General features: G+C 39.5%; 1 protein-coding gene across 1 annotated transcript in view; it reads right to left on the minus strand.

Moving 5' to 3' along the window:
• Positions 1 to 15,024: 15,024 nt before the first annotated feature.
• The window catches only part of LOC124619951 (putative pre-mRNA-splicing factor ATP-dependent RNA helicase PRP1), a 79,864-nt gene continuing 73,505 nt past the window's right edge, over positions 15,025 to 21,383 (minus strand). The window contains exons 12-14 of the mRNA XM_047146617.1: positions 18,211 to 18,401; positions 16,450 to 16,612; positions 15,025 to 15,764 (exon numbers count right to left, since the gene is read on the minus strand). Coding sequence (XP_047002573.1) covers positions 15,637 to 15,764; positions 16,450 to 16,612; positions 18,211 to 18,401 — 482 coding nt within the window. The 3' untranslated portion in view covers positions 15,025 to 15,636. The remainder of the gene's footprint in view (positions 15,765 to 16,449; positions 16,613 to 18,210; positions 18,402 to 21,383) is intronic.

Consider the following 21,383-nt stretch of genomic DNA (forward strand, 5'->3'; position numbering starts at 1 on the left):
TACAAATTAGTTAAATACCAAACCACTGAATAACACAGCGAACGCCACACTGTACACGACCATACTGAGGTGTGTACATGATTGCCGACCAGCTCCGTCTCCCTCAGCTATTGATATCAAGATGGTGACCATTGCAATGCCAGATCAAGCATCTAGTTACCTGCTGGATAATTAACAAATGCTGGCAGCCATTTCCTTAGCAGTACACTGGTTTGAACCTGGGCTGGGGTCAGACAGTCTGTCCGTTGCTATACACTGGTCCCGGGAGGCCTCCATTGTCACTGGATCACCACTCAGTACAGCTACACAGCTTTGTCTATGGCCATTCTGGATGTTATGGGGCGAACATAGTGTGGTATGCAGCAGGGGGGGGGGGAGGGGGAGAGAGAGAGAGAGAGAGAGAGAGAGAGAGAGAGAGAGAGAGAGAGAGAGAGAGAGAGAGAGAGAGAGAGAGAGAGGGGGGGGGGGATGCTAAGAGCTTAATCTGCCATTTAGGATGGAGCTTTGCTGACGCCACTGCCGTCACCACTAGTATGTGCCAAGCTGGCTTCTGAGCTGATAGTTGCTGACCTCAGAACCTGGCACCCCAGCCGCCGCCGCCGCCGCCGCCGCCGCCGCCGCCGCCGCCGCCACCACCACCACCACCACCATTATCGAGGGCAACAACCTACAGCGAACTGTACTCCTGTCTCAGTTCTAAAATGAATAAGTTGCTATTGTAAAAAGGGATACTTCATTAATGGTACCTTCTGACAGGTAAACCCGAATCCTCCACCACACTTGGTCACATCATGACTGCAACAGAGAATTACTTTTTACTGCAGAATTTAAGTTTCAAAACCAAAGCAGAAAAGCATGAACTATTACATCATTTTCAGTATTGAAAGTCAGCTGTTGTAATGTTGGTATGTCTTTATGTAAATGCAACAGTCAGTGTCATTATATTGACCAAGTAGTTTATGATTTTTTTTCCTTTGTTGAGGACCGTAGTTATGTAGAAACTTTTGAATGGAAATTCAGCTATTTGATTGTGAATTACTACTCAATCATGATTTCATCTTTGTAGCCATTTTCAAGTGCAAAGTGAAATATCACACAATGCCTGATATAACTGCACGAGATGTCATTGTCAAAATAACATCTGGTCGTATTACAGGATAGGAGTATGCATCAGAAATCCATAATAAACTGAGACTGTGCTTAGCAACCAGAATTTAAAAACTGTATTGCATATACAACAGCCGATACAGAGCTGTGGCCTGCACTTGTGATGTCCATGAGTGACAAATGTAGGTGTCAGCAGTATACCAGCCATGGTAGATGCAATACAATAGGTTTGCTGTGCACAATATCAACTGTATTATGTATTCTTGATCTATACTTATATCCTGCAATACAACTGGTTTATAAGGCCAGGTGTTATTTTGACGATGATATGTTATGCAAGTACGTCAGAGATTTTGTGCTACTTCACCTTGCACTTGCATGGGTACAAAGTCGAAATCACGACACACACACACACACACACACACACACACACACACACAGTACCTCCTGCCCGTCACATCACGTTTGTGACCCATTGTGTCACGTTCACTTGTGCTGGCGCAACGGCAAATTATAGTTACGTTGTGATTTAATACACATGTACTATTTCAAATCTCCAGTGTTGAAGTATTAAAAAAACAAAAAAGGCCTGGTGTCAATCCAACCATTTACCGGTTTTTCCACGTTTGGATAACTGGGCGTAGCATTTTAACAATTGCACTACAGCTTGTGACAAAGCAAGCTCGGATCTTTTACTTCCTCTCTCGTTTTGCCATCTGCCTCCTTAAATTCATTTTTGACTAATTACCATTAACATAAATGAGTATAATCTGCATTTTCATAAGAGAGAAAGTTTGGCCCTCAGTCTTAAGAAATATAGCACCAGATCTAATTTTGTGCTTAGTTCTGTCTGTTGTTGTTGTTGTTGTTGTGGTCTTCAGTCCTGAGACTGGTTTGATGCAGCTCTCCACACTGCTCCATCCTGTGCAAGCTGCTTCATCTCCCAGTACCTACTGCAACCTATATCCTTCTGAATCTGCTTAGTGTATTCATCTCTTGGTCTCCCTCTACAATTTTTACCCTCCATGCTGATCCCTTGATGCCTCAGAACATGTCCTACCAACTAAACCCTTCTTCTACTCAAGTTGTGCCACAACCTCTTCTCCCAATGCTATTAAATACCTCCTTATTCGTTATGTGATCTACCCATCTGATCTTCAGCATTCTTCTGTAGCACCACATTTCGAAAGCTTCTATTCTCTTCTTGTCCAAACTATTTATTGTCCACGTTTCACTTCCATACATGGCCACACTCCATACAAATACTTTCAGAAACGACTTCCTGACTTTTAAACCTATACTCGATGTTAACAAATTTCTCTTCTTCAGAAACGCTTTTGTTGCCGTTGCCAGTCTACATTTTATATCCCCTCTACTTCGACCATCATCAGTTATTTTGCTCCCCTCATAGTAAAACTCATTTACTACTTTAAGTGTCTCATTTCCTAATCTAATTCCCTCAGCATCACCCGATTTAATCTGACTACATTCCATTATCCTCGTTTTGTTTTTGTTGATGTTCATCTTATATCCTCCTTTCAAGACACTGTCCATTCCGTTCAACTGCTCTTCCAAGGCCTTTCCTGTCTCTGACAGAATTACAATGTCATCGGCGAACCCCAAAGTTTTTATTTCTTCTCCATGGATTTTAATACCTACTCCGAATTTTTGTTTTGTTTTCTTTACTGCTTGCTCAATATACAGATTGAATAACATCGGGGAGAGGCTACAACCCTGTCTCACTCCCTTCCCAACCACTGCTTCTCTTTCATGTCCCTTGACTCATAACTGCCATCTGGTTTCTGTACAAATTGTAAATAACCTTTCGCTCCCTGTATTTTACCCCTGCCACCTTTAGAATTTGAAAGAGTGTATTCCAGTCAACATTGTCAAAAGCTTTCTCTAAGTCTACAAATGCTAGAAATGTAGGTTTGCCTTTCCTTAATCTTTCTTCTAAGATAAGTTGTAGGGTCAGTATTGCCACACGTGTTCCAATATTTCTACGGAATCCAAACTGATCTTCCCAGAGGTCAGCTTCTACCAGTTTTTCCATTCGCCTGTAAAGAATTCGTGTCAGTATTTTGCAGCTGTGACTTATTAAACTGATAGTTCGGTAATTTTCACATCTGTCAACATCTGCTTTCTTTGGGATTGGAATTATTATTTTCTTCTTGAAGTCTGAGGGTATTTCGCCTGTTTCATACATCTTGCTCTCCAGATGGTAGAGTTTTGTCAGGACTGGCTCTCCCAAGGCTGTCAGTAGTTCTAATGGAATGTTGTCTATTCCCGGGGCCTTGTTTCGACTCAGGTCTTTCAGTGCTCTGTCAAACTCTTCATGCAGTATCATATCTCACATTTCATCTTCGTCTACATCCTCTTCCATTTCCATAATATTTTCCTCAAGTACATCGCCCTTGTATAGAGTCTCTATATATCCCTTCCACCTTTCTGCTTTCCGTTCTTTGCTTAGATCTGGGTTTCCATCTGAGCTCTTGATATTCATACAAGTGGTTCTCTTTTCTAAAGGTGTGTCTAATTTTCCTGTAGGCAGTATCTATCTTGCCCCTAGTGAGATAAGTCTCCACATTCTTACATTTGTCATCTAGCCCTCCCTGCTTGGCCATTTTGCACTTCCTGTCAATCTCATTTTTGAGATGTTTGTTTTGTCTATGTAATCAATTTCCTGATTTATTTTGACAGTTCCTAGTTAATATCTTTTGTTACAGGGTGAAATCAGTAATTGTTTCGTGACTTAAATGCTACTGTTGACTTATAAACAAATTTAAATTCTGCACTAATTATAAACGTTTAGAAGGAGAACTAGTAGGATTCTTAAAGTATTTATTTGGCTCTATTAGAAAACATGTTTGCAAAGCCAGCCCTTAATTCCAAAATAATTACCAAATTTGTCAAAAGCATTGTTTGCGTAACTATATGTGTTAATTTCATTATTTAAACAAATAAACTGGTCTAACCTTTGTGATAGATGGAACTGTTAAAGAGAAGAAAGTTTTTGAGGTGTTAATTAAACGAGTTATGTTTTAATTGTAATTTCTGTAACTTTAAACACCGAACAGTGTGTAGTTTCAGTGCCTATTACTGTGAGGGTATATAAAAGCCCAATTTTTGGTCCCCAGTCAGTCAGTCCATGGCCGATTTTGAGACGGGAAGTCTGTATCAGTTATAGTAATGCATCAACTGAACAGTGGAATTAGTGTAACACTAATAGGCCATGTGTTAAAACAATGACAGTGGCTGTTCAACTTATTTGAGAAATAGTGAACCATGTGGTTAGGTATTTGCTGATCAGAGATGTTCAACAGCAAACTATTGTAGCAGTATGCTGATGTTTGCCAGCAAACTATTAACGACGCTTATCAAAAGTTAACCAATAGTGAACTGGCCATATAACTGTGTATTATTGGGGGTGGGGGGTGAACAGTGAATGTAAGTGTGCAACTGTCAGCTACATTAATTTGCAGTCGTCAGTGTTGAACTTCCCCCCCCCCACTTCCCCTCATTTCACAGATTCCCGAAGCAACCAATAACAATGCACATGGCACCAGCTCATCAGGATTTTCTTGGGTAGCAGCCTTCGAAATGAAAACTCAAACAGGTTTGCTCTAATGAAACAAAACGAAAGCTGCGCCAAGCAAAGCTTTTAGCATTAACTCCAGGAAAAGGAAATGTTTTCAGTGACTTCAATGAAAATGATAGTGACGGGCCGGCAAGCAGGGAGTCCCTATCCAGAAGATCTAACAGTGATCTACAAGAGCAAGAGTCAAATGAAAACAAAGAAATGGACAAGGATAAAGATTGGCAAAAAATTTAAAGAAAATAATAAATTGTTCCAGAACATATAAGGTGAGGTGAATTTAGTTTTGAAGATATAGATGATTATCATATTGAGTAAATACTTTTCACATTGATTATGACATACAATAACTAAAAATTAATATTTGTTTGTCAAACTTTGAGAACGCAAGTGTTTTTATAGCAAAAATCTCATGTTTAATGTGTTTACAAAAATTTGTTTAGTCTAGAAATTGCAAAATTTTGTTGCAAATACAGGAATATATTTAAAAAATCAAAACTGTGATCACATTCACTCCACTGAAAGCCTAATTCTATTCCTGCATACAAAATACAATGCCAATTGGACTCTCACCAACTGAGGTGAAATTGACCAACAATTAACTTCAAATAATAACTGCAATTATAAACTAAAAATAATATACATGAATATATCATTATCAAGGTTGGGAAATTAAGACAATTTTTATTCCGATACCACAACAGTAAATGGACGAAATTTTAAAAAACTGCCGTTTTTGACCGGCTTCACTTCATATTACGGTAGTTATTTACATTAAAATGGCAGAAATTTTATTCAAAAAATATCAAAGGAGTGTCCAACTAAAATGGACAGGAGAGATGAGGAGGGTGGGGTTGGGGCTGGGAGGCAATCAGAGTGATGTTAGTTCGCAAGTCTCATACATGACTAACAATACTGTGATACTTGCACAAAACACACAATTTTGAATATGAGCTTTGCTGTTGATAACATGATCTTGTTTAAAGCAGCAATTACATGAAAACAAGATGAGTGTTTCAGGGTATGTTCTAACACTGGTTTATCAACCCATTCTTTCTCATTGATGAATTAATATTTGTAAGAGGAGGAAAGAAGTTGCCAAACAGAAACACCCATACAATGCAGTGTGTGTGTGTGTGTGTGTGTGTGTGTGTGTGTGTAAGGTACTCTGGTTGTGCTGGCATTTTCCCAAAAGATGAGTGGAGAGGTAATTCTTTGAATATCTAGAAACAATTCCCCTTTACAGAGGCAGGATTTAATTGTGTGTTAAATTTGTAACTCAGTTTCACTACTTGCAGATGCTCGATCCTCTTCTGTTTATATTATTTTCCCCATTTCTGATTAAACAAACAAGTAAAAAACCAATAACATACAACATTAGCTCTAAAATAAAGGAAAGTCAAGAGCCAGAAAAATAGTACAAGTTCTACAAACTGAGATAACTACAGTGTGGCTTGCAAACCTGTTGCTCTTGACTTAATCTAGTGCATATATTGCAGACTTATTTTGTGCTGTATATGCACAGCCTTCATGCCACCTTTGTAAGCCATACACAGTGTTCTCAATATCCGTATGTTATGCAGAAAGCTAATGTTAATGTTAATTGTTAACTATGTATGCTCACATGCCAAAATACACTGGAAGTTCCAATCCTTCATAGAAGGCATGTTGAGCTCATTAGTGGTGTGTCTTGGTACTGTTCAATCCGATACTGGAAAATCCAGGATGAAATAATGGCAATATTATGAAAAGGGTAGATTCCTACTCACTGTATAGCAGAGTTGCTGAATCACAAATAGGCATAACAAAAAGGCTGTCAAACAAGTAAGCTTTAGGCCAAAAAGGTCTTCCTCAGAATTAGACAACACACATACTCACACGCAAAGGCAACTCACACACACATGCCCACAGTCTCTGGTGAGAGGCTGCCAAGGCCAGACTGCGAGCAGCAGTGCATGATCATGATCATTATCAGTGTTCTGCCTAAAGGCAGGTTTTCACATGGTAGTTCTCCAGGCTGTCCGGTCTTCTGCCATCCTCTTGACATCTGCATAATTTCCTCTCCCCTTTATGTCGTCTATCACCTTGTATCTCCTCCTTCCTCCGAGTCTTCTCCCACAAACCAATCCTTCCAAAGCATCTACTAGCAAGCACTCCCTTCTCAATGAATGTCCCAACCAGTTATTTTTCCTTTCTCTTACAACCTTCAGCAGACATCATCTCTCACCAACCCTTTCCAATACTCTTTCATTACTCTCTCTTTCCACCCAGCTTATTCTCTCCATTCTCCTCCACATCCACATCTCAAATGCTTCTAACCTTTTTTCGTCCCCTCGTCTCAGTGTCCATGTTTCTGCCCCATATAGTGCCACACTCCAGACAAAACATTTGCCAAGCCGCCAAGCCTTTTCCTTAGTCCTTTATCTAATTTGCCACATAAGAGTCTCCTCTTTCTGTTGAATGCCTCCTTCGCTATGGCAATTCAAGTTTTCACCTCCTGGTGACATCTCAAGTCTTCAGTTATTGTGCTTCTGAGATATTTAAATTCACTTACTTGGCTAATGGTAGATTGTCCTATTTTAATATTGGACAGTCTGTCTTACTGATGACCATACTCTTTGTTTTTATTGTGTTTATTTGCATCCCATATTCCACACAAGCTTCATTCAGATCTTTGAGCATGTTATTCACTGTCCGCTCACTTTCTGCCATTAATACCATGTCATCAGCAAATCTTATACATTCATTCTCTTTCCACCAAAACATATTCCTCTTTTCCCATCTAAACTTTTTGCGATAATCTCTTCAAGGTATACGTTAAACAGCAGTGAGGAAAGGCAATAACCTTGTCTAACACCTCGTCCAATGCTGCTTCCTTCTGACATTTCATTTCCAATCCTTATCCTTACTTTCTGGTGTAAATATAGAGTCTGTACCAGTCGTCTCTCTTTCCAATCTACTCCTTTCCTCTTCAAGATATCCATCAGCTTGTTCCATTGAACTCTGTCAAAAGCCTTTTCTAAATCTATAAAAACAGCAGAGACTTCTCTGCCCTTTTCCATATATCTTTCCCCTATAGTTCTCAGCAGGCCAATAGCATCTCGTTCCTTTTCCTCTTCTAAATCCGAACTGCTCCTCTGCAATCCCTCTATCCAGCTTGCCATGTAAACTGCTATTCAACACTCTCAGCAAGACTTTAGCTGCATGAGAAATTAGATTGATGTTACGGTGCTCTTCACATTTTTTAGTATTTCTCTTTTTCTCTATTGGTATCATAACTGTTGCAGCGAAGTTCTCAGGCTATTCCCCTTTGTCATATATCTCATTACAGAGGTAGACTATTTCTTTTCTTGCCTTGTTTCCCAGACTCTTCAACAGTTCTGCTGGCAAATCATCTATTCTTCATCTCCTTCAGCACCTTTTCTACTTCTGCTTCCAAGATGGTAAATCAACTCACACACACATGCCCACAGTCTCCAGTGAGAGGCTGCCGAGGCCAGACTACGAGCAGCAGTGCATGATGGGAGAAGCAATCTAGGTGGTGGCGGTAAGGAGGAGGCTGGGGCAGAGATGGGGGATGATAAAACATTGCTTGTGGAAGCATATAGTGATAAGGTGGAGAGAGGATAGGACAGCTAGGCACAGTTGGGAATTTAGATGGAGAGCTAGGGAGGGTTGGGACAACAGAAAGGGAGAGAAGCAGGAAGGCTGCAGGTGTTGGTGAAATAGAGGGATGTGTAGTACTGGAATGGTAAAACAGAAGGAGTTAGGTGGGTAAAGGGGGAAAACTAATTAAGGTTGAGGGCAGGAGGATATATTGTAAGGAGAGTTCCCACCTGCACAATTCAGAAAAGCGATGTTGGTGGGATGGATGCATATGGCACAGGCTGTGAAGTAGTTATTGAAATGAAGGATATCATGGTGGGCAGCATGCTCAGCAACAGGGTGGTCCACTAGTTTGCAAGCCACAGTTTGTCGGTGACTTTTCATGCCAACTTAGACTGCAGCACATTGGTTGCAGCTTAGCTTGTGTATCACAGAACTGCTTTCACAGGTTGCCCTACCTTTGATGGGATAGGTGATGCTTATCACCAGACTGGAGTAGGTGGTGGGGGGATGAAGTATGTGTCAGGTCTAGCATCTAGATCTATTGCAGGGATATGAACCATGAGACTGGGAGCAGCGGAGGTCTGATGGGCAGCAGAATACCAGTGTGGGACGCATGAGAATGGTAGTGGCTAGAACATTCCTCATTTCAGGGCCCACAAGAGGTAGTCAAAACTGTGGCAGAAAATGCTCCAGTCCAATGTTATAGTGAGTCATGAGGGGAATACTCCTCTGTGACTGAATGATGGAACAATGGGAGGTTGTGGGTGCCTGCAAAGATAGGCACAGGAGACCTGCTTTTGTACAAGGTTTGGGAGGGTAGTTATGGTCTGTGCAGGCCTCAGTGAGACCGTTCGTCTATTTCAAGAGCGACTGCTTGTCACTGTACATGCAATGGCCATGGGTGGCTAGGCTGTATTGAAAGGACTTCTTGGAATGGAATGGGTGGCAGCAGTCTAAGTGCAGGTATTGCTGGTTGTTGGTAGGTACTGATGTACCCATCTTTGTGGTGGAGGTCAACATCGGGGAGTGTGGCTTGTTGGGTTGAGGAGGACCACATAAAGTGAATAGGGGAGAAGGTACTGACGTTCTGAGGGCGAGGAGAGAGATGGGCTCAGGAGAGAAGTTTTGGGATAGGCCTAAGGATTTGAGACAGAATGGAGATCGTGCTGGATTTCTGGAATAGGATCACTATGGCAGGGTTTGTAGGTGGATGAATCTGGCAGTGGGAGGAATCCTTTTGCCAGGAAATCTTTGCAGCTCAAAACAGTGGTGGAGCCTTTGTCAGCAGGTACTATTATAAAGGCTCCACCACTGTTTGGAACTGCAAGGATTACTTGGCAGAAGGACTCAGACAGCTGTCAGATTCATTAACCTACAAACCCTGCCACATTCATCCCATTCCTGAAATCCAGCAGTATCTCTAGTCTCTACTCAAATCCTTAGGCCCATCTCAGAACTTCTCCGAAGTCCACCTGTCTCCTCACCCCTACCACTCCCACCTTCAACAGACTTCCGTAAGTCCATATACCCACTACCCAGGATGCCCCATAGTGGCTGGGTACTGTGCCCCCACAGGGAATCTCTGCTCTTGGAGACCAGCACTTTCAGGCTACTACCTACATCCTACCCTCCTATAGAAAAAAAAAAGACACCAAACATTTCCACCACGAAATCTCCACAGCTAACATTACTTTGCAATATTGGTGCTCTGCTCTTCACTACTGAAGCCAACTCCCTTTACATTAACATCTCTAATACCCATGGTCCTGACACAATTGGGCACCGTTTTTCCCAAATCTGAGAGATTCCTACAACCCCCTTCCTGGTCACCATGACCAAGTATATCCTCAATCACAATTACTTCTCATTTGAAGGCATCACCTACAAACGAATCTGGGGTACAGCAATGGCAACCAACATGGCACCATCCTATACTAACCTATTCATGGGCCATCTACAGGAATACTTTCCAACCACCCAGAATCCCTTCCTTGATGTTGACATCCACCTCAAAGATGGATACATCAATACTTATGTCCATATCAAACCTACCAAACCCCCAGTAATATCTCAACTTCAACAGCTGCCACCCATTCGATTCACCTGCAGTGACGAGCAGTTCCTCTCAAATATATCAAGGATTTCACCGAGGCCTGCACAGATCATAATTACCCTCCCAACCCTGTACAAACGCAGATCTCTTTGTGCACATCTCTCCCAAAGTCCCATCGTTTGGCCACAGAGGAGCATTCCCCTCGTGACTCAGTACCACAAGACTAGAGCATTCTCTGTCAGCTTTTTGACTACCTCTCATTGAGCCCTGAAATAAGAAACGTCCTACCCCCTATCCTTCCCGTGCTCTCACTGTGGTATCCCACTGCCCATCAAACTTGCACAATATCTTGGTCCAGCACTACACAACCCCTGGTCCCAACCCCTTGCCTCAGGGCTCTTATCCCTGTAATAGACCTTGATGCAAGACTTGTCTCATACATCCTCCCACCACCACACCCTCCAGTCTGGCGACAAGCATCACCTATCCCATCAAAGGCACAGCTACATATGAAAGCTAAACTGCAACCCCTGTGCTGCATTCTACGTGGGTACGACAACCAACAAGCTGTCTGTTGTCTGCATGAATGGCCACCGACAAACTGTGGTCAAAAAACAAATGGACCAGCCCACTGCTAAGCACGTTGTCCAGCACGACATTCTTTATTTCGATGACTGCTTCACAGCCTATGCTATCTGGATCCTTCCCAATACCACCAGCTTTTCTGAACTAGGCAGACGGGAACTATCCCTGCAATATATCCTACGTTCCTGTAACACTCTTGCACTTTACCGTCCTCCACCTCTACCCCACTATCCCTCCCTCTCCCTGCCGCAGCCTCCTTTTTACCCCCACAACCCAGATTGCTTCTCCCATCACGCACTGCTGCTCACAGTCTGGCCTCTGCAACCAGTTTGTGTGCATGCGTGTGTGTGTGTGTGTGTGTGTGTGTGTGTGTGTGTGTGTGTGTGTGTGTGTGTGTGTGTGTGTGTGTGTTTTTAATTCCAATGAAGGCCTTTTTGGTCAAATTAAGACCGTTTCATTAAGATCTTATGATTAAAATACTTGCTCATTTCAAGATTTTGAAGGAAATTACTGTAACCATTCCTTAAGTTCATATTGAAATGGGAAGAGAATTGTGAACAATGCCTGACCTTGCTGAAGAAATAAATGCCAAATGTACTTACACTTTAATTCCTTGCATATCCATTTGTTTTGGGGATAGCTGTCCCATTTCAATGCCAATTATGAAGTATTTATAAAGTCCCCTGCATACTCAGCAACTGACCAACCAACTGGACTGTATAATCACTTTGGTCAACCAACCAACTTTTCTTGTGATGTCGGTCAGGTAGAACCATTTGACAGCCTCCCCATCCCCTCCCCCACCACCACTTCACCCAACAGTGTTGTGTGTAACATCATCGTGTCCACTGCCCGACAAAAGTTCATCTTTCGTTACTGCACGCAGGGTTAAATGTTGTTCCAATACACATGATAATGTGCGAGGCAGGCGAAACTTTAATGACAGAGTTTCTGGAGATATTTAAAGATTGCAGATGTTCATGGGACACATTGTGCGGTGAGTATAGTAATAGAGATGCATGAAATGAAGCACTTTTTTCATTTGTTAAACATCCATAATAATTTCAAATGACAGAAAAAGAGCGCAGACGATATATACGTTATGAATAAAAGTCTACCACCCTCATGTATTTCGGCTTTTAGGTTTCTTTTCCAGTACTTTTCAGTAACGATATCTAAAAACTGAAACACAGACAGTCAATAAACATTTATTCATAACATATTTGCATCATTGTTATAAGTGTTAAAAATGTCCAGCCTATGTCCAAGCCTGTTATGAAGGATGAAGTTTGGAATTTTTTCAGTTGTAAAAGTTGCTAAATGCTTCATTTCTCATTTAACTGTCATATTTATTGGATGATGTGTGCCACCACCATTTGTAGTGTTTGTTATTATTATTATTATAATTATTATTATTATTTGAAATGAGTTTGTTAAATGTACAGGGACATTTTATGCTTCTTACAGAAATAAATAAATTAATAAAGTTTACAAGATCATCTTTTGTTTTGTTTATTTTGCTTTAACATGATGTATTTACTCAGACAACTATAAATCATGTTACAGGTTTCAGGAATCATTTTCGATAATAATTGTGAGGATACGAAAGCACTGAATTTGAGGTCCTCTAAGTACCAGCAGTGGCTAGAAGCCATGATTTAGTTAAAAGATTCTCCTCATAGCTCACAGTCTCTATCATGAGTGTAATCTTTTCTGTAAAGAATGGTTTCAAGAATTTCTGCAGCTCCGAAATGTCTGTTTTATCCATTATTAGATAATTATAAAAATCATTGGCTTCCAGGCCATTTATTTCTTTGCAGTAGCTACTTCTTTGGCCACAACTTTTTCTTCTGCCTTGCTGTCTCTGAAACACCAAGGTAAACCACAGTTTTTGTTTCTGTGCAAAACCAGGTGGGATCTCTAGAACATATAATCCATGAACTTAAGATAAACAAATCACAAAACAGGGGGGCACTGGAATTGCCGAGCACAGTCTCTCAGGATTTGTGTAGGCTGCCATAAAGCTGGTCTGGTGGTCAGCCAATAAATTGGCGAGTGTAGGGGGGGGGGCTTGTGCTGTAGTGTTGGAGTCCCTGAAACCACAAGACTATGAAGGAAGTGGTTGTTTAGCTACTGAGTTTTGGAAGATCTTGAAAAAAGTTTCCAGAAGAAAAATATCTGCCAACAAAAGTTTGTGCCAAGAGAACTTTAATTTTTGGACCACTAGTGTGCGCGTATCGCTCTAATCAACATTTAAACAAATTGAAAGTGAAATAATGATCTGAACTAACTGTGAGCATTTAAGTGAACATGTGGACTGTACTCACCAGTTACCAGCCAGATTTCAAATGGCCTACTGGGTGGGGGGAAGTTCAATTGTGTTAGTTTTAAAATTTAAAAATGTTCCTTCATTGATGAAATAAAAAATTTTCTTCCTTCCCGTTACTGCTTACTCTCTATCAAATGTAATTACCTTCGGTTCAGGTCCATAGGCTTGCAGCTCCCTAAAGTAAGGTTAGTGGCCACACCTGTTCTACAATTTGATCAATTCTGGCTATAAGGAAAACATGTCAACAACAGACAATACATAAATTCAAAATTCACGCAGCAACGTAGAACTTACTGCATTCACCTTTGCCTGATCAATACTTTCTCCTGGGGGTGGGAAGAGGAAAGGGGTGGGGGGGGGGGGGGGGGGGGGGGGAGTGGGGTAGGGACTTAAGTTCAAAAGTCTAGCAAGTTTACTATCATTTTTAAAAGCCTAGATGTTGCTCCATCTTTCATTTGGCGGGCAGTGACCAATATCAGTCCCTGCTGTCATCTAGTGCCAGACAACTTTATGGTGGAATTATCAAATCAGCATGGTACTGCATTGAAGCTATCCTTAACGCTTTTATGAGTGGTGAATATAACACAAGACAAATTTGAGGTTGTACTATTGATTGGACACATGAACCTAACATACAGACTATTTTGTTTGTAATGATTAACCAAAACATAGGACTTCCAAACAGTTTTTTTAAAAAAGCACCAACTTCTGACGTTTTGTAATACCGTAAGCAGTTTTAAGGAGACACCATCCAACCAGTTACTTACCAGGCTGACAACAGAGAGTTTTCAAGCTGCAAATTATGATATTCCAACTAATTAGATTATGTATCAACAAAAATCAAATTGCTTCTTTCAAATTACAGACTGTGCAAACTACAATGATATATGTAGTTACTTTACGTTACTTGCAATGAAATTTCGTACATGTTCATTCTTTTATTTCCTCATATCCACTAGGTTTTAATGACAGCAACAAAAAAAATTATTTCCAAATGATTCAAATATTATTTTGTACTATATACATAATACAGAAAACATAAAAGACTGCTATACTGAAGACATAAGTGGTGTGTTCATTAAAATTTTCATCCTCACTTTGCAAATCTAATCTTCCTGACCACACAACCACCCATGATAAATCACTCTCTAGAAGACTGTAGTAATATGACACACCCTATCAAGCTCATACACAACATACAAACAATAGACTTCTTTGGCATCTCTGTCTTCAGTACCTGCAATAAGTAGGTAGCTGTATGTAACTGAATACAAAACTATTCTTCTCCATCATTAACAGGAATGTAATGCTCAAAACAACAAAAGTGCAAATGCATTCACTACTGTCCGTTTATACACATGCATTAATTTAAAAAAGAAAATTGTTAAAGTTCCTAGTGCAGTCACAAAAAATATCTTGCTTGAGTTTAACATACAAATTTAATACCTCCACTTTTTGTTTAAAGTTTCATCAATATTATTTCACGAGCAATATCTCCCACTGTATGAAATTACTCATAAAAACAGTTCTTAAAATGCTGACATACTACATTCCTGTAATAGCACTTTTTTCAAATCTCATTTTCTGTTAATGTAAAAAAAAAAAAAAAAAAAAAAAAAAAAAAAATTTTTATCTTCCCTCTTACAGCGAAAACTATAAAATTGGAGGCTGCTTGTGGGGTTTAACTAGGCATAAAAAATTTGTAACACATACATTTTTATCAAAATTCATATCAAATTCTGTACCTTCTTTTCTAACACATTTTAATAAACAAAATATTGCTCACAGTATCAGTAGAAATGACAGCTACACTCCTATATTCATAGTCACAAATGACAGCTATTTCCAAACACGCTGCAGAGGCCACACAGAAAAATTCATATTTCAGATTGTCCTGTAATCACTTCTGCAGTCCAACATGAGGATGCGCATAATTGAAACAACATGTTCACTCACAATTTTTGAATCCACACTTTACAAAATCAGTCCAAAATGCCCTCTTTTTGACATTTTGAAAAGAAACTTAAGTGCACTGTACAAAGAAACTGATACTACGAACTCATGACGATGAATGAATTACATGAAATATGTCCTATCACTTAGTGAGACCACATGTCAATTAATTAAAACAATGTACATATGGATACAATAGCTCCAACAATGTGTGAGTTTTGTGAATAAATACATAATGTGTTTATGATAAATGATAGTCGTGGCGGTGGTGGTGGCAATGGCCAAAAAGTTGCACCATAGCAGTTCACACTTTCATACGCTGCAACAAGATAACTACAAACACATGGTACAAACCAGCACTTGTACAGAAAATCACAACATCCTGTTTTAAGCAGCAGCAATACATCAAAAGCCTTCTTGATACTGGCGAGTTTCCATCTTCGCCTGGAGGATTTCAAGTTGCCTTTTCGCTTCACACTGTGGAAAGTTGTTGAGATCATAGTACTGAGGTGCAATCTTCAAAACCCACTCAGCTGAAAAACACAAAACACACAAGTTATATATCAAAAACCTAATAGCTGATGCAAAGTGGTATTATTGTAAGAAAGCTGCAACTGTGGGTACTGTTTGCTTTAGCTGACAGTTGTGGAAGAGCATGCATTGCAGTATTGCTATCAATCTAACATGACATCCAATTAATTTTGACATAAAATTAATTAGAACCAAGTACCCCTGTCACAATCATAATGAAAACAACCGATGTCAAAGTTGCAAACATTTTTAAATTTTAAACAAACTGAGAATTATCGTATTAGAGACATTGTATCTTAAAGAGGAGTCTAAATCAGGATGATGATTATTGATATGACAAAAGATTTCTTGGTGTCACTCATTTTTATACAGCACACTGAAAAAATTTGAAACTTCGCCAAGAAAACAATTTTTCTCCTCTCCTGCCCCCCCCCCCCCCCCCCATTTCCACTGTGATGTTATTGACTGATGGCTGCCTCCCAATCTGTGATTCACATAAATTTCCACACTCCCCATTCCCAAAAACCAGTTTTTTTTTTTAAATTTTTTTAGCTGAATTGTGTAGGTGGGAACTTCCCCGCAGCATTTTTCAATCTATTCAATACATATATCAGGTAATCAGCATCTCTTTTATTTAAGAATAATGGTCTACCTTCTAATTCTTCTTTTAATACAAACAGTACTTACGTTTGATGTCTGTCACCGTCCTAATATAGTTTTTCGTTGTTAAAACGAATTCATTGTAGATGACCCACTCTGGTTTGTGGTCGAGACAGGTTGACGGATGTAGCTGCACAACTTGGTTATCTTTTATAGTTAAGTAATGACCTGTTCGCTCTAAATGAGCAACCTAAAATTAAAATAAATAATACCATTAACAATGATAGCATTGTTTCCCATATTGTAATGTACTATGACTAAGAAGTTACTAGAAATAAACTGCATCACAGCAATACACTGCCCGAACCCAGTAACACACATGCCTGAACTCTTGATTACTCTTTCTCTCTGTACATTGTATTGTACTCCAATCGTAATGCTGAGTCAACTTTCTTCTTTCAGCTTTCCAAAAACTGATTCTTCAATTCTATGCATTTCATGTTTACGTCAATTGATATACGAGCCTTTATTCCTCAATGGTAGTTCTTTGTTTTTACTTACAAATTCCTGATTTTGTTTGGATACCTTTCGCTGTGCTCTCTCAGTATCCACAAAAATTATTAAGCAAATTACTAAAACAGTGTCCTATCACAACTACTTTCATATCTTGTTGCAGCAGTGTCCATGTAAGAATGAATCTGCCTGAAGCGTTCCATGCAGAGAGAAAAGGAGACTATTTTGTAGCTTAGTCAGAGTGCTCTCTGTCTGGCAAACACCTCATACTCCAGCCACTGCCTAACCTGGTAACTGGCTGGCTGTTTCTGCTTCCGATTCTTTCTAGCAGAATTTATTTGCTCTGAAAACTTGTTGCTTGTTAACAAAATACCTAATGTGTTTGCTTTATGCCTGCCCTAATGAAAATTACATTAACTAAGCAACCTTACCATACCTAAAATAATGTGAAAATTAATGCTAAATATATGAAGTCTTCACGGGTTGTCAGCTGAGTAGCATCGTCGTCTCGTAGCAACGTTTCGATGGAGTGTGTCTCCATCATCTTCGCCTGAAGATGATGAAGACGCATTCCATCGAAATGTTGTTACGAGACGATAATGGACAATGCTACTCGGCTGACAACCCGTGAAGACTTCATATATGGAATTCGCCAAGAAAGCCTGCACTCGCATTTAATGCTAAATGTTCTACGCACACCCCAAAGCATGCAACAGAGGCTGAAGTCTAAGAATGACGCTACAGTTTGGAGTGCCACATGGTACAATGCTCCTTGCCACTGCACATTACCCCACCACCCACCTTACAGCACCCATACACACAATTTCAGTTCCGCAAGCTTCACAATGACTTTCTGAACGAAATTCTCTCCATAATTAATTGGATATTTTGTTACACGTAGTGTTCATTACAGAATTATCTTCAGATACTGCTGAAGATACATCTACAATGAAGTATAAAGATAACAAATATAGTTCTTCAACAACACTTCTTGAAAAAGTAATTTTTAAAGCTATGTTGTGTTGCTGCTTCTTATGCAAGAAACTATTCACACAAACTGACTTTGAAAGTTTATTATAACATTTTTTTTCCACTTTATATCTGCATGACCAATAGCTGGTCAATAAACAGCAGTATTTTCCCAACTGTAGAAAAATTCTATCTTAAAAACTGTATGCTTTTAAGCATATGAACATCCTGATCTATCTGTAATACAATCTTATTGCTCAATTTTCTTTTCACGTCCGAGGTTGGAAGTACAATTCTACACATCCTGACTCTTCCTCTTATTGATGCCATTACGGTAAAATTAATACTGGGAAAAAAATTACATACCTGCATAAAAAAACCAGCAACGAGTGCTTTCCGAATATTTATGTAGTAATCTTTAGACGTAAAGTCCGTTGACGTTCTTTTTAGGTTGAACCTGTCCATTATGCGGGACAGCTGTTGTCGCACATTATCTCCTGACTTGAGAGACCTGTAGTTGACGAAGTTATCGTAACACCATTGAGGGTCCTCTGAATCTGTTGGAAAACAAGACACTTACCACAAAACTCACTTCCATTAACTACTCGTAAAGTTAATATCAAACAATGGAAAATCCAAGAATGTAATGGCTCCAGCTGCCAGAGACTGATCATGTGTGACAGTTGCATTTGCGTTTGCACACGCGCATCATGATTAGGCAAACTGTGGCAATTTATATCCACCAATATTAGAACAAAATGAGCAGTCGAAAAGCAACTAAAATTCGCCTGTAAGTAGGAAATTGTTGTATCTTTACACTGTGGTGGTGGTGGTGGTTAGTGTTTAACGTCCCGTCGACAACGAGGTCATTAGAGACGGAGCGCAAGCTCGGGTTAGGGAAGGACTGGGAAGGAAATCGGCCGTGCTCTTTCAAAGGAACCATCCCGGCATTTGCCTGAAACGATTTAGGGAAATCACGGAAAACCTAAATCAGGATGGCTGGAGACGGGATTGAACCGTCGTCCTCCCGAATGCGAGTCCAGTGTGCTAACCACTGCGCCACCTCGCTCGGTATCTTTACACTGTGCTACGGAAATTTTTCTCCTATAGTCTGACTTCTATGGCTCCTCAGTCGCCACTCACAAAAAATGCTCAATAAAGCATGCTGCTTTCTCTCTCAAATATTTTAGTGTGTCTCCCCATTTTCAACTAAAATGTAATATTCATACCTCATAAAAATATACATTTCCAAGATTGCAGCAAGATACAACACAATTTTTTTCACACAATGTAACCAGAATATGAGCTCCAAGACAGGGAACAATCATTATGAAATCGGAACCAATTAAAGAATAAAATAATATATTACAACAAAGTACACCAAAAGTGAACAAGGTTTTCTCATTTAAACTACATACACATATGACAGTTGGAGAACCGGACATGAACAAAATATTCTAAGATATACCTACAAATAATAGTGACTACTGCCTCATTTGTGTATCAGTTGCTGTGAAAATAAAAACTGACATCCTGTACACCTCCTTCCACTTTATTTTTGATGCAATTATAGATAAATCCAGTTAATAACTACAGACACATTACAACTAGGTGTTCTATCCTGCTGACATTTCTTATTAGTTTTGGTCTTTGGAATGCATATCCTGCATTTTTGCTCAAAATGTTTGGAATTCTCTTTTCTTGTAGATTTTGTTTCTTATATGAAATTTTCTTTTCTCCAAATGGCTTCAATAAAACTAAGGACACCAACAGTTTATGGAGCTTTACAAGCTTTCAGTCTTTTTAAGATGATCAAATTATTATTTCATAACCATTGCACTAAACGTCTCTGTCAACCTAATGTTATCCAGAATGTTTTTCATCATAATTCCTCTGCACAACTCTGCCACATTTTGTGTTCTTCATTATTACCCTGTCCTTTGGAGTCACATTTATTCTTTCCAAAAAAATTTAGATTTTTTTATCTTTTGATGTGGATATGAATGTCCTGATAGTCTTTGTCTATGTTACCTGATAAAAAGTTTTCATCTATTTCTTTACAATTGTTTGGAAAAACATTTTGCTAACATACTCATCTTATATCAACAGTGTGTAAAGTGAGCATTTTCTTCTGTCAATTCTTAATAGTACGTATACTATTTTAACATTATTAAATATTCTGTTGAATCAATGCAGGGGTAGTAAGACTTTCTAGGTTTCACATCCTAGGTAATTGCACTCGTGCTCATTCTTTTATAATTTGGTCCCAAAGCCTAACCTATCAGTATAAACAATGCACTGTTTTAAATCTATTTCTTGGCAACCTATTGTATTCCACTATTAGTTGGTAACTTCGGTTAGTGCTCAGAATGAAGCTGCAAAGACTATGACACTGACTGAAATGTTCTTACATACAAAGAAAATTTTTAGCACCAGGAGAAAGGTTATGGTCTGCATCTGTAGCCAATGGCATACTATGTACCCAAATGCTAAGTTGTTCATATCAGTATTGCACAGTTGTTTACTAGTTGGCCTCACAAGATCTTCACCAAGGAAGGTACATTATCAGTGTGACATTGGATCAGTTTCATGATGATATCTCCAGTAATTCCAGAAAACAGTGCAGTTTGCCTCACCAAGTTAACTTCAGGCACAAAGATTCAGGCTGATCATTGGTCACTGAAGAGAATATTGCTGCAGTACAGAAACTGGAGGATAAAGTCAGTAGTCTTTGGTCCAAGGCTAATTCATGTGCCTAATGTTTCGTCTTCTAGTGCTGGACGTAACATGAGAGACTATAAAGACTCCTAACAGCAATGGACCACAGCCTAATGAACATAAAATAAAATTCATGAACAATGAAAATACTGGATGTGAAAGCTTACACTGTCCATCACAAGATTCAGAAATCACTGGCTCCAACTGCAGTTAACACCATTCTCTAAGGTTACATGAAATTGTGGAGCCTCATCAATAGCTGACACAGTAGTAGATTACAGGTTGTGCATCAAAACTTTGGAGGTGGCGGCTCTCCTATGTGGAAACTACAGCCACAAGCAAAAAAATCTGGCTGTATTACTACGATATTCTGAGCATGTTTTGTATCAGGAACTGACTATATGAAGATGACAGTAAGTACAAAAACTCCAGTCAAGAAGGTGCGTAAGCAGTTGCAAAATAATGAAATAACACTGGCCTGAAGCATTTGAACTGTCCATCTCAACCAAGCAGCCAAAGATTGGTTCTTTCTTAACATTAACATACGAACACACACGTCCAAAATTTGTTCGGATATTATACCTGCAACTGGATCTGTAGTACTTAAGAAGTTCTCATGACCACAATCCCCTTGGTTCCACAATAAAGACTACATTTCAAAATTTAAGTAAAACCTTTCACACACACTATCCAGATATACTGAATATCCCATTCAGGTGACAGTTGGGAGGGAGGGGGAGGGGATGGGGGCAGAGAGCAAACTGGGATTATTTCATATACACTAAAAATACTTGTAACCAATAACCACTCTTTTTTTTACA

The sequence above is a fragment of the Schistocerca americana genome, chromosome 1, assembly GCF_021461395.2.
Source record: "Schistocerca americana isolate TAMUIC-IGC-003095 chromosome 1, iqSchAmer2.1, whole genome shotgun sequence".
In the NCBI taxonomy this organism is placed as follows: Eukaryota; Metazoa; Arthropoda; class Insecta; order Orthoptera; family Acrididae; genus Schistocerca; species Schistocerca americana.